Source organism: Gracilinanus agilis, unplaced genomic scaffold (assembly GCF_016433145.1).
Source record: "Gracilinanus agilis isolate LMUSP501 unplaced genomic scaffold, AgileGrace unplaced_scaffold15818, whole genome shotgun sequence".
In the NCBI taxonomy this organism is placed as follows: domain Eukaryota; kingdom Metazoa; phylum Chordata; class Mammalia; order Didelphimorphia; family Didelphidae; genus Gracilinanus; species Gracilinanus agilis.
In genome coordinates, this window is record NW_025346716.1 from 1 (window position 1) to 12,872 (window position 12,872).

The following is a 12,872-nucleotide window of genomic DNA, read 5'->3' on the forward strand; positions in this document are numbered from 1 at the left end:
AAAAGCCACAGACCCACCAGCGCTCGGCCAGCCGGCACACACTGTCTCGAAAGATCCAGACGCGCGTGCGCGCGCTCACACACACGTACACGCACACCCTAGCTGGCTAGCTCACTCTTAAGATGGAGGAGGAGGAGTTTGGGTGGGGCTGAGGTGGTCTGGGCAGAGGCAGCAGCCAGGAATTGTGGGGCGGCCGAAGGATGGGCGAACCCTCCCGCCTCTCTTCCTCTGGGGAATCTCTGCTGTCCCTTGGGGGTCTCAGTCTGCCCGGGAGTCCCCCCATCGCCACCTTCCTCCCCGTGCCCCTCCCTCCGCCCATCCTGCCAGCCTCCATCTCACGGTGCCCCTCCTTCTCCCCCTCCCTGCAGGAAAAGCCGTGATGGCCCCCGGGAGCTTCTGATCCCCAGCCCCGGCTCCCCTGGGCCAGCCCTTCTAGCGGCACGATGGCCAACGCCACTGGGCCCGAGGATCTGAGCGGCAGCGCGGCCGCCCTGCCTCCCGCAACTGCCTCCACCTCCATCAAGTTGGTTCTCTTGGGGGCCATCATCTGCATCAGCCTGGTGGGCAACGCGCTCCTCTCCCTGCTGGTCCTCCGGGAGCGGGCCTTGCACAAGGCTCCCTACTACTTCCTGCTAGACCTCTGCCTGGCCGACGGGGTGCGGGCGGCCGTGTGCTTCCCCTTCGTGCTGGCCTCCATCCGCCACGGCTCGGCCTGGACCTACAGCGCGCTCAGCTGCAAGGTGGTGGCCTTCATGGCGGTCCTCTTCTGCTTCCACGCGGCCTTCATGCTCTTCTGCATCAGCGTCACCCGCTACATGGCCGTGGCCCACCACCGCTTCTATGCCAAACGCATGACCCTGTGGACCAGCGCAGCGGTCATCTGCATGGCGTGGACCCTGTCCGTGGCCATGGCCTTCCCGCCGGTCTTTGACGTGGGCACCTACAAGTTCATCCGGGAGGAGGACCAGTGCATCTTCGAGCACCGCTACTTCAAGGCCAACGACACCCTGGGCTTCATGCTCATGCTGGCCGCGCTCATGGCCGCCACCCACGCCGTGTACGGGAAGCTGCTCCTCTTCGAGTACCGCCACCGCAAGATGCGCCCCGTCCAGACCGTCCCCGCCGTGAGTCAGAACTGGACGTTTCACGGGCCTGGTGCCACCGGCCAGGCCGCGGCCAACTGGATAGCTGGCTTTGGTCGAGGCCCCCTGCCTCCCACCCTGCTGGGCATCCGGCAGGCCACCGGAGGAGGGGGTGGCCATGTGGCCAGCCGGCGCCTCCTAGGCATGGAGGAGTTCCGTGGGGAGAAGGAGCTGGGCCGCATGTTCTATGCCATCACCCTGCTGTTCCTGCTGCTCTGGTCTCCCTACATCGTGGCCTGCTACTGGCGGGTCTTTGTGAAGGCTTGCGCCGTGCCTCACCGCTACTTAGCCACTGCTGTCTGGATGAGCTTTACGCAGGCCGGGGTCAACCCCATCGTCTGCTTCCTCCTCAACAAGGACCTCAAGAAGTGCCTGAGGACTCACGCCCCTTGCTGGGGGGCCTCCGGCCCCCCAGCCCCTCAGGAGCCTTACTGCGTCATGTGAAAGCAGGGAGAAGGGGCGGGAGGAAGAGGGAGAGGGAAGAAGGAGGCAAAGGGGTGAGGAGGAGTGAGTGCCAACGATGATTGGGAGTGCGGAGGCCGGGAATCCAGGAGTGGCTCCCTAAACTTACCTGATTCCCTGGGCTCTAGCCGGGGGCGCTCCTCCGCTCCTGGGCCCCTCTGGCCTGTGTCTGTCCCCAGCAGCTCCTAGGGGAGTAGGGAGAAGGCGCTGCTGGTTCTAGGGACCTCCACACGCACCCCAGACTGGTTTTTCCTTTTTTAAAAGAAAAACAAAAACCAAAAAAAACAAAAAAAAAAAAGAAAAAAACAAAAACAAAAACAAAAACAAAAACAAAAACCAAAACCAAAAAAGAAACCAAGAACAACCTGCAACAAAAGAAAACAGGAAGGCGGGCCCACCTGGCTCTTGTGTCTTTCCGTGCCAATGTGCTGGGTTTTCCTTTCCTTTCATTCATCTCTCTAGGCTTCACCGTCTCCAGAGGGAAACTGTTAGGTACCACGTAGTCCCTCTGCCCCAAACCCAGTAACGACTAAAACTTAGCAGTGAATGCCCCCCCCCAAGTGGGCAAAGGGAGGGTGACGTGCACCCTCCAATGCCAGAGCCCCATCCAGCGCCCCCACCCCAACCCCCAGCCTCAGGCCACAGACCGGGGCCCAGGAGGCAGGGGGTGGAGAGGAGAACCTCTCGGGGCTGCCACAAAGGATGGCTTTTAGGCTCCATCACACCTCTTCCCACATTCTGTTCCCACTGGGAATTCCAATTTGCCCCCCTGTTGGGGCACAAGGGTGGCCCAGGACCAGCATCCCCCCGCTGCCAGCCCCCCAAGAATGCCTCCTTGGGGACAGGCTAGGCCATTTTCTCCTCCTGTCATGGAAGGAGTCTTACCTCCCTGGTTCTCCAGGGTATTTTCGGGAGTCCCAATGGTCCTTAGACCCCACCCCTTCCCCGCTGAGGTCTGCTTTTCATTCTCAGCCTTCGTTTTTGGAAGCTGCCCTGCCCTGCCCCGTCTTTTCTTACCCCAAGAGACCTTCCAAGGTAATCAGAGCTGGGGAGTTACATGGGTGTCAGTAGTCCCAGAGCCTCTGGGAGCGGCTACTCCACCGTTTCCTCTCCTTCTTGGGGCCTCCCTCCTTCCATTCTTCTTGGCCTCCCTCTTTCTTAATCCCAAGTCTCCTACTTCACTGACCTGGCTCAGTGTGTCTCAGGGACCCTCCTTCCTTCCCTAAGAACATACCTCTCTGGAGGTGCCCCACGGTGGGCCTCCTCTCTCCCTCTCTCGCTCTCTGTCTCTGTCTCTCCGTCTGTGTCCCCCCACCGCCGTCTGTCTCTCTGTCCCCCTCTCCCCCCCAACCTCTGGAAGCCACCAAAGGCTTGCGTTGGGGTCAGTGGTCAGGGACCGGTTCCCCCTGCATCAGAGAGTTGACTCCAGACTGTCTGGTCTTCACCTCAGCTGGCCCTCGAGGAACCACCGCCCGAAGGCAGGTGTAGAGTAAGGGGTGGGCTCCGAGGCAGCCAGAGCCTTGGAGGGCTGACTCAGCAGAGAGGCGAGCTAGCTAGGTCTAGCGAAGCTTTCCTGGAGGAGGTATTCTTGGGACAGGAGTCTAAGAAGGCCTCTAGAGCTGGGGGTATGTTGGAGGGCCCAGAGAGGGCCCCAGGGAGGAATTAGGGGGGAGGGACTTTAATGCCAAGACTAAATCAGGGTCATCGTTTGACCCTGTGGCCCCTGGGAAGCCCTTTAGGGCCCGGGCCAGAGGAGGGATGCCCAAGAGGCCCGGAGAGCAGCCCTGGGTGAGAAACCCAGGCAAGCTGGGCTCAGAGGTGTCCCTGAGTCCTACAGAGGGGATGTGCCCCTTCATCTCCCCCTCGGAGCTGGGGAATGCATTTGGTGCGTGTGCCCTATATCTGCCCTGCCCGGTCCCGTCTACCAGCTGAGCTGGGTCGGGACCTCCCTAGGCCAGGCCTCACAGAGAGCTGCTTGCTCCTGAGCCTTCGCCCGCCCGCCTGCCCGGTTGGTTGGCCAACCACTCCCCCCAGTTCTGCTCATCATGCCGGTGCTTTGAGGGCATGAGCAGGTACAGGAAGTAGAGGGAAATGGGGAGCAGGAAGGCAGGCAGGGCCCAGAGGAAGGCCAAATAAGGGAGCCTTCTTCGGCTTTGGGCCCAGGCCAGGCCAGGCTTGGCCCCATCCCGGGCCACTTTAAAGAAGCCTTGGGCCAGGGCTGGCAGAGGCGGCTTCCTGAGGGAGTCAGGCTGGGCTCCCATGGGAGGAGGCCCCTCGGGAACCCTCACCTCCCAGTCCGGGAGGGACCCAAGGCCCAAGGGCAGGTGGGCCCACACGGCAGGCTGCCTCCCTCTCATAGGGCCTAGATGCTCCTGCCTGTTTTTTGTAAATCAAGATCCTGAAGTCAATAAAATCTCTCAGCCTTGCTTGTCTGTCTGTCTGTCTGCTTGGTGGGTGAGCCTGGGAACCGCCTCCGAGAGTCTTCATTCTGGCTCCCTGAGGTCCGGAGGGCCCTGCTATGGGGGTGGGGGGGAGGTATGGAGGAGGAGAAGCTATTGATTAGTCAGCAGCTGTCTGGGGGTGGGGCTGGAGAAGGTGCCACCAGGCCTCTGAGGGAGCAGGTTCCTGCTTTTCCCCACCAGCCAGCCCAGTAGGGCCCAGATCCAACCCTGTCTGGGATGGTTCAGCAATCCCTGAGGGCAGACTGGAAGGGGAGGCTGTACCACCCTGCCCCACTCTGTCCCTGGGGAGGGTGGGCAAAGAGCTGGGTGGAGAGGTAGGGCCGGGTCCTAGATAGGACTGAGGGGGAGACTGAGGCACGGATGGACCGGCTGGCTTAAGGTCAGAGGGCAGGGCCCCCAGATGGCCAGCCTTGCAGCATCGGTGGGCGATCCAAAGCTCTGAAAGGCCCTTGGGAGCCTGGGGTGGGTGAAATGTGGCATGTGTGGGCCGCTGTCAGTCCCGGCTCGTTGGGAGCCAGAGCCCACCAGCCCGAGGCTGCCTGAGGCCCGGGCACCCTTTTCTAGATGCGGGGAGTGGGGAGAGAGATGCGCCCCGGCCGTGGGTCTGTGCCAGGCCCAGCCGGATTAGGGGCATCTTAGGGGCCCCGGAGCCTCTGGGCCAGCTCTGTGGCCCGTCCCACGTCAGGCCCTGGTCGGCGCTTCCTTTTCCAGGCAGGGGTCTGAGAAGGCTGCCCTGAGCTCTGCAGCAGGTACTCAGACCCGCTGTAGTCAGCCACCAACCACGGAACCCGTGGGCCGTGGGAGGAGCCACGAGCAAGCGTTCCCAGGAAGGAAGCAAGAGGAGGCCCAAGGCCAAGCTGCCCTTTCGAGGACTCGGGCTGCAGGAGGAGGAGAGAGCAGGCCTTGGGCTTGGAGTTCCACTCTGGGCATCCCCGGAAGAGGGCCCCAGCTCCTTCCTCACTCTCAGAGGCTCCAACTGGCAGGGGGCAGCCCTCAGCTCGCTCGGAGAGTTTGGTGGCACTTAAGGACAAGTCCTCAGGGCCTAGAAAGGGCGCTGCTGCTGCGCTTCCTCTCGACGAAGCAGCAGCTGGGCGCTCGCTGGGTTGCTGAGGCGGCCAACAGAAGAGTGCTGCAGTGGCCTTGGCCCAGCCCTGAGGCCCCCCCGGCGCCTCTCTCCTCCTCAAGCCGCCTCCTTTGGAGGTGTCCAGGCCTGCTTCTCCTCGGCGTCTGGGGCCTGCACTCTCCGAGAAGCAAGGCGGGATTCTGAGGCCGAAGAGGCCCAGGCCTTCTGCCCTTTGCCAAGACGGGCCACGTGCTAGGCCCGGGGGAGCTTGGAGGAGAGAGAAGAGCCACTGCTGGGCATGGGGAGACCAGCAGGCCTGGGCCTGAACCGGGGGAACTTTGCCGCACCGGGGATCTCGGGGGCTCCCAGGGATCCAGCTCCCCCCACCCTCCAGCCTCTCTCCGGAGCCCCCCTGCAGGGGCCTCGACGTCTAGGGATTTGGGGCAGTTCCAAAGTCTGGTGACTCCTTGTAGCGCTCCCGGTTAGCACGCCCTCCCGGGCCAAAGGGAGTGGGGGAGCCGGCCAGCCCCAGGCCCAGCACCCGAGCTGCCCGGCCTGTGCCTAGGGTCCCCGCTGTTCCCTGGCGGCAGCGTCTCCCTTTTCTTCCCCTTTGGGAGAAAACCTAACCCTCCAGTGGTCTGAACCCAAACCGCGCGCGCGTGTGGGCCCTCCCCTGTCAGACGCTGCGGAAGCTGTGGGCGAGGCCACCGAGGCCAGGCGGGGCGAGGGCCGGCCTGCTCCAGGCTTGCCGGGGGGAGCCCTGTGCTAATGCCAAGGGCAGAAGTGGGGGGGGGGGTGGAACCCGTCACCAGCCACCGCTGCCACCGCCACCCTGTCTTGGGAGGGTTCGGTCCGGGGGTGCCCAGTGGGTGGATCTTCCTTGGAGCTCTTAGGAGGGAGGGCTGGGAAAAGTGGGAAGGGCATAGATGGGGCCCAGGTGCTCCTGGAGGAGGAGTGCACCAGTCACTTGCCTCACAACTGCAGGGAGGGCCTTTATAAAGTGGAGACTTGGGGGGCAGCCGGGTGGCTCCGTGGATAGTGAGCCAGACCCGGAGAAAATTGACCCCCAAATTAGAGGCTCCCCTAATGGATTTCGGGAGCTCCCTCTTTCCATCTCTGGGCCTCCATTTCCCTTCCTGCACGAAAGGATGCGATGCCATGTGGCGTAGGGGGCAGGGTCCTCACTGACTTTTGAAGCAAGGGACCTGGGTTCAAATTCTGAGCGTCAATGCTGCCTACCGGTGGGCGGTTTGGCATTTGCTTGCTCTCTCCTGGTCTCACTGTCCTCATCTTAAAATCCGGGGCTCGGATCAGGTGCCTCTCTTCCATCTCTAAATCTAGAACGTGAGCCTCGTTCCTCCGAGGCTCAAGGCCCTTACCGGTAGAAAACGAGAAACTAGGCCTTGTTGCCTTAGGCTGCTTCTGCAAGGTGGCTTGGGAAGGAAGGGGTTTTTTTCCCCCCTCTGTTTTTTCCTCAGTTTCCCCCTATGGTATTTGAAGGAACTGGACAATATCTCCCCGCCCCGAGGCGAAACGATTCCCCCTTCCCTCTGCTTTGTGGCACGCCGTCATCAGCGGTCCGGGGACTTGCCCAGGATCACCGTGCCAGTGATCAAGCCTAGGGCCTGGGGGGAAGAGACGCTGCAACTCTCAGTCCAACACGCTGGGGCCCCAGTGCCACCTTTCCCTCGCTTCCCCTTCCTGCTTACGAGCCTGCACGGAAAAGGCATCCCTGGGCAGAGCAGCCCCCGGACCAGGGAAAGGACAGGGTTTTGCAGGGAGCGGGAGCCGGGCCGAAGGGCCCCAGAAGAGCCGGCCGAGGGCCCGGCCTCTCGTGCCAGGTTGCCAGTTCAGGGTTTCCCCGTTCCGCGGGAAAACAATCTAACGTTTGTCTCTTCACAGCTGGAGTCGGAACCCCCCCAACTTGACGGAGGGAGCTTCGATGGCCTTCATCGTCCCGCCGCAGGCCTGCCCGGGCTTTTCGGAGCCCCTCGATCTCTGTTCTCTGCCACCACCAGGAGGGCTGCTGGGAGCATCTGGGCACAGACAGGTCCCTTCTCTCTGGGATGCTGACCCAAAGGCCCCGGATGTCTGCATGCACGGCTCGACGCGTGTTCGGCCCACAACGGCCCCATTTTGCCGCCCCCCCCCCCCACGTGTCGCTTGCCTTTTCTGGCCTCGCGGCCAACCCGGCAGGCGAGAGGAGGTACCTCGGGGTTGCTCTGATTGCGGCTCGCTGGGCATTCTTTCCCACGGCTGTGGATGGCTTTGGTTTCTTCTGAAAACTGCCCGTTCCCATCCTTTGACCGTTGATCTTTTTTTTTTCCATCTCTTGTTTTTTAGAAGCGTTTTCCGTGGTTCCACGATTCGTGTCCTTACGCTCCCCTCCACCCCCCCCCCCCATAGCCGACGCGCATTTCACGGGCTGTACCACGTGTCATCCATCAAGAAAGACCCATTTCCGTATCGCCGATAGCTATCTCCCGCAAGTGGCTCATATCCTCGTCAATTTGGCTCTGCTGCCCTACGGAGCGGAGAGAGCTGCTGGTAAAGTCTGGGTTTCCCCTCTTCCTCCTCATTTTGGCTGCATTTGCATAATCAAAAGAATCCATTTTGCCTCCCATGATCCTTCACATCCCCTCTGTGGTTACAAAGCCTTCCCTTCTCCGGAGACGCGCTAGGCACGTTTTTCCACGCTCCCCTTTCGCGTCTCAGTCGTGACCACGGCTTTCTAGTTGTCCCCGATTACTGTTGTGGATCGTCCCCCAGAGCCACCATTTGCCTTTCCATCTGAAGAGTCAAGACTGCGGATCAGTTCCAAGGCAGAAAAGTGCGACTAGCTCGGGCTCCCACAGCTGGGAAGTGTCCAAAGCCCGATTAGCATCCAGAACGTCCCCTCTCTAGATCCGGCTCTCTGTCCACTGTAAAAGTGAAATTTGGGAAATGTATCAAACTACATTTCCCGTGGTCCGACGGGTTTCCGGTTCCGGTTTTGGGGCTTGGGAAGGCTTTAAATCTCCTGGGTTAGGAGGAAGTGGCCTCTTTGCAAGTAGGCGCTTCCAGGAAACAGGAAACAAAATGGAGGCGGCACTTTTGAATGCTTACAAGCGCGTGGTCTAGTGATTTTATCTATCAACATGGCTTTAATTAAAATACTAATTTATATATTTATGGCAGCCTTTATCATTTTTAATATTAATACCACCGAGCCGCTTCCTGGCCAGCACCAGATCGTTTGGATGATGCCCACTTTGTGGTACGCTTTGGAATCTGGAGCTTGCGGGCTTTCTTCTTCTTCATTGATCTCCTCGATATTCTTGACCTTTTCTTCTTCCATACGAATTCCATCGTCCCCTCAGCTTTATAAAGCAGTTCTTTGGTAGTTTGATTGGTATCGCACTGAAAACGGTCACTCAAACTGCCCTACTGAGTGCAGTGGCTCCACCTAGCCATGAGCAGCGAGTATTGCTCTGGTTGTTCAGACGCATCGTGGTCGCGTGATGGACTTTTTGTATTGTTCGCAGTTAGTTTGGAGTTGCCTACGTCTTGCTGCTCCACGTGAAATGCTGATGATTTACCTGGGCCTAGTGGAAGTCCTGCAACTTGGCTAAAGCCGTTTCTTGCTCCCAACTAGTTTTGGAGTTGGTTCTCTCGGGTACGCCGTCACGTGGTCTGCAAAGAGTGCGAGTTTGGTTTCCTCGTTGCCTCTTGTCATTCCTTCCCTTCTTTTTCTTGTCTTATTGCTCCAACTAGCCTTTCTAGTACCGTGTTGAGTAACAGCCGTCTCTGCTTCCCGCCTGATCTTCCTGGGAAGGCTTCTAGCAGGAGCCCCTTAACGAGGGTGCCCGTCCTTGGTTTTAGAGAGCTCGGCTCGTACCGTTTTTGAGAAAGGCTCCATCTGTCCCAATGTTCTCTAGTGCTTTGAATAGGAATGCGTGTATTTGGTCAAAGGCTTTTTCTGCATTTGTTGAGATCATCACGTGGTTTCTGTTGGGTCGACGATGCTGATAGTTTCCCCAAGATTGAACCAACCCTGCTGCATTCTGGGGCTGAACGCCACCTGGGCACATAGCAGCACACCCTCCTTGGGCTATCCTGCCACAATCTCCTTCCTCACACTTTATTTAAAATGTTTGCCTTGACATTCACTAAGGAAATCGGGGTTTTGGTTCTTTGGTTTTTGCTGACCCCCATTTGGCCCATACTTGGTTGGACTCCGTTACTTCGTTCGTTCTTTCCCAGAACGCTGGGATTGTTCCTGAAATGCGAATCCATCAGGTCCTTCCTGGGGAGTTTTTTTTCTTAAGAGGCTATGGGTGGCTTGTTCAATTTCCTCCTCTTAGACAAGGTTATTTAAGTATCCTCTTTCCCCTTCTGGCAACCCGGAGACTTTACAGTTTCAGAAAAGAGTCACTCACTTCGCTCAGACGGTCAGTTCTCCTGGCCTAACTCCCAATGACTGCTGGAACATCATGTTTGTTGGCGGTGCAGTCCCCCTCCTCATTTTCGATGCTGGCGCCTCGGCTTTCTCTTTTTAAGTTGAACTAACCGATGATTTCTCGTTCTTACCTTATTTTTCATAAAACCAGCTCCTTGTTTTACTTACTGGTTCATTTTTTAAAAATTTCTCATTTGGTCTTTCAGGATTTTCATTTGGGTGTTGAATGGGGGCAGGGAGGGGGGAGCGTAGTTTAGCTTTTGCCCAATTCATTGATCTGCTCTTTCTCTTTTATTCATCTACATAGTTAAAGAGAAAAGCCATTTTCTCCCAGGTGCCGCTTTGGCTGCATCCCCCAAGTTTTGGTTTGTCGTGTCCTCATTCTCCTTTAGCATTTGGCATTCTCTCGTTTCTTTGAATGGTTCTTCAACGCACTCATTCTTTAGGCTTAGATTCATTTCTGGTCGAATTTTTTTTTTTTTTTTTCCAAATTTTTAATCTATGCTTCCACAGCCCTCTCTTGTACTGCACGGTGGCCCAAGAGGGGTGCGTTTTCATACTTCTGCATCTGCTCCTGAGATTCTCACGCCCCAATACACGGCCAGTTTGGGGGAAGGAGCTCTGAGGGGGGGAAAAGTTATGGGTCTCTCCCCCTCCTTGAGGCTACTTTGACTATTTCCTCCTGTAATTCAGTACTTGGCCTTCTGTGGGAAGAGATTCTGTCTTCTGCCCAGGAAGCCCAGCTTGCCCTCCCCTCCTTATGCCAACGCCTCTTACAGCCTGCCTTCTGACCTCATCATCTAGCTGAGTGTGCTGTCTCCAGCTCCCAAATCCAGGGGGCTTTCTCAATCTTCATTCTCCTCGAGCACCCTCTTTCCCCCCTTTTTGTCTCAGGCCCTCGTCTCCTCTGTGCTACTTCACATCAGCTCCCATCGGTTTGATGACAACAATCACATCCACCTACCTTACCCTCTTCTCTGATGGCGCCCCGATTCTTGGTGAAGACCCTCCCTCTCAACACTTCATCATCAGTGACCTGACCTGCTGTGTGTGCGTGTGCGTGTGCGTGTGCGTGTGTGCGCGCGCAGGGAGGAGATGGGATGGGCCTGCTTCAAGTCTCTCCCCAGTCCAGTCCAACCTCCAAAACGGTTTTCCTAAAGTGTGGTTATGACCATGTGACCACTCCTCTACTCACTGACTTCTGGTGGCTCCCTAATGAACCTGGGATCAAACCCGCCACGCTTTTTGGCATTCGGAGCCCTCCAACACCCAGCAGTCTTCTTACCTTTCACTCCCTTGATACCTACTCTTGGTTCCTGCGACACCACTTTCTGGCTGTGCCCAGAACGAGTCACCTCATCTTTTAGCTCTAGGCATGTTCTCTGGCGGGCCCTCCCCAAGCCCTCCACTTCAACCACCTTCCTTCAAGTCCCAGTGAACATGGGATCTTTTCGGTTCGGTAAGCGCCTTGAGGGCGGGGACTGGCTTTTGCCTTTTTGTCTCCCCAGCCTGGCACTTAGCATCTGTCAAGGTGCTGCCCTCGGTGGCTGCTCCTCTCTACCCGGACTCCCAACTGGGGAGGATGGAGAGGCACTCACCCAGCTCATCTTAGCCCATCAGTGTGTTACCACAAGTCTTGTTCTGGATCAAGTGGAACGAGTGGGTTTGGTGAGGTTTCGTGCCTAGAAGGGTGCCAGAAAGTAAGGGCGCTGGAGAGGCCGCCCTCCACCTCCCCTCCCCATCGCGCACGGGGGCAGCTGCTAGGTCCTGTGCTGCAATCACCGCTGATTGCTCGCACTCATCTCAGAGCGTGGTCCGGTGGACCATGGAGAAAGGAGGGAGGTGCCAGCCTTTGGCCCTCTAGAGCATCTTGTCCAGGCCCCAGCCAGCCCTCCAACTACATCTTGAAGACCTTTTAGGATCCCGCAGCTCGGCCTGCCTGCCTGCCTGCCTGCCTCAGTGACCTCCATTCTCGGGATGTCGTGGAGATGGGAGGTACTTCCCCCAGGCACTGCGAGGGGAGCCAAAAGACTCACCAAGGTGAGGGCTCTGGGCACTTCCTGAACACGTCACCCTCCCTCTGTCCCTTATGGCTCTATGGGCCAGACCTGGGCTCCTAGCAAAGCTGGATGTTAGCCCCATTGTGGTCAAGGGCTACCAGACTGCTAGCATCAACAAGGTAGCAGAGAGCTGGAGAACAAATGGGCTTGCACGTGGCGCCATGGGCTAGGATGGCTCCTCAATCCTTGGTTGTTTCTTGCTCTGACTCGGCTTCCCCCTAGTCTAACCGCTTAATCAGGGAGAAGTTTCCACAGGTAACCCTCCCACGGCTCACAGCTGGCTTTGAGAAACGTGAGGCTGGAGGACACAGAGGAGACGGATCTGGGCCCAAGCAGCCGTCGCCTCAGCCGGAGAGGGAAGGTCAGTGGTAAGCGACTGAACCCGAGCCTTGGGCTGTGTGTGTGTGTGTGTGTATATGACATATGTGAGCAAACCCGACCCCGTGAACTGTGTAGAGTCCCTTGGAGTGAGTGTGGGCCCGATGGCCTCGTCACTCCCAACTCGCAGGAACGGCCAGATTCGGGGCCCTCTGAGGTCACCTCTACCAGCTGCCCATGAGGCCAAGGGGCCGTGGTGGCTCCCAGAGCAGAGTCCCTGGGCTTTTCTCTTGACGCTGCTAAGCCACGACCCCGAAGATTGCAGGAGGCAGCAGGCAGGCCCTCATCTGTGTATACCTCCAGCTTCAAGCCCAGGACTTGTCACAGGGTGGGCTGTTCATGGAACTGCAATCTCGCCCCTCCACTGGGAACAGATGAGGCCAAGGGTCTCGCCTCCTCTCCCTTCTGGGCCAGTCACCCACCTCCCCTCGCCTCCACGTTCAAACCATCTCTCCATTCTGCAGCCCCCCAAGGCTGGGCATTGGGGAGTCCCCCCTCCCCTCCTTGGGCTTCCCTCTGGTACTCACCTGGCCAGTCTAGACAGGAAAAGAAAGGCCCGGCTGGCCCCGAGGCCCTCACCTCCCAGTGTGAGACAAAAGGGGCTCCTTCCCTGCCCGCCCCCACCCCCACGAGCCAGAGAAGGAAAGGCCAGGGCAGACTCGGCTTTCCAAAAACCATTGCTAACAGTTTTATTTCTAACAAGAGGAAAATAATAAAATAAAATTAAAAGAGGCAACTGCGGGAACCACATGTTTCCTGACGGTTTGCTCTGTTTGGTGGGGGCGGAACAGTTCCTTCCTGGGGCAGCCAGAGTCACCATCAACTTTTCCCCTTACAACATAATCCCAGGGCAAGGAGGGGGGGAGG

General features: G+C 58.2%; 1 protein-coding gene across 1 annotated transcript; it reads left to right on the top strand.

Moving 5' to 3' along the window:
• Nucleotides 1–443: 443 nt before the first annotated feature.
• On the top strand, nucleotides 444–1,839 carry GPR173 (G protein-coupled receptor 173). The gene has a single exon (XM_044683200.1). It carries the CDS (start codon nucleotides 444–446, stop codon nucleotides 1,584–1,586), a length of 1,143 nt encoding a protein of 380 aa, XP_044539135.1. The 3' UTR covers nucleotides 1,587–1,839.
• The last annotated feature ends 11,033 nt before the right edge of the window (nucleotides 1,840–12,872 follow it).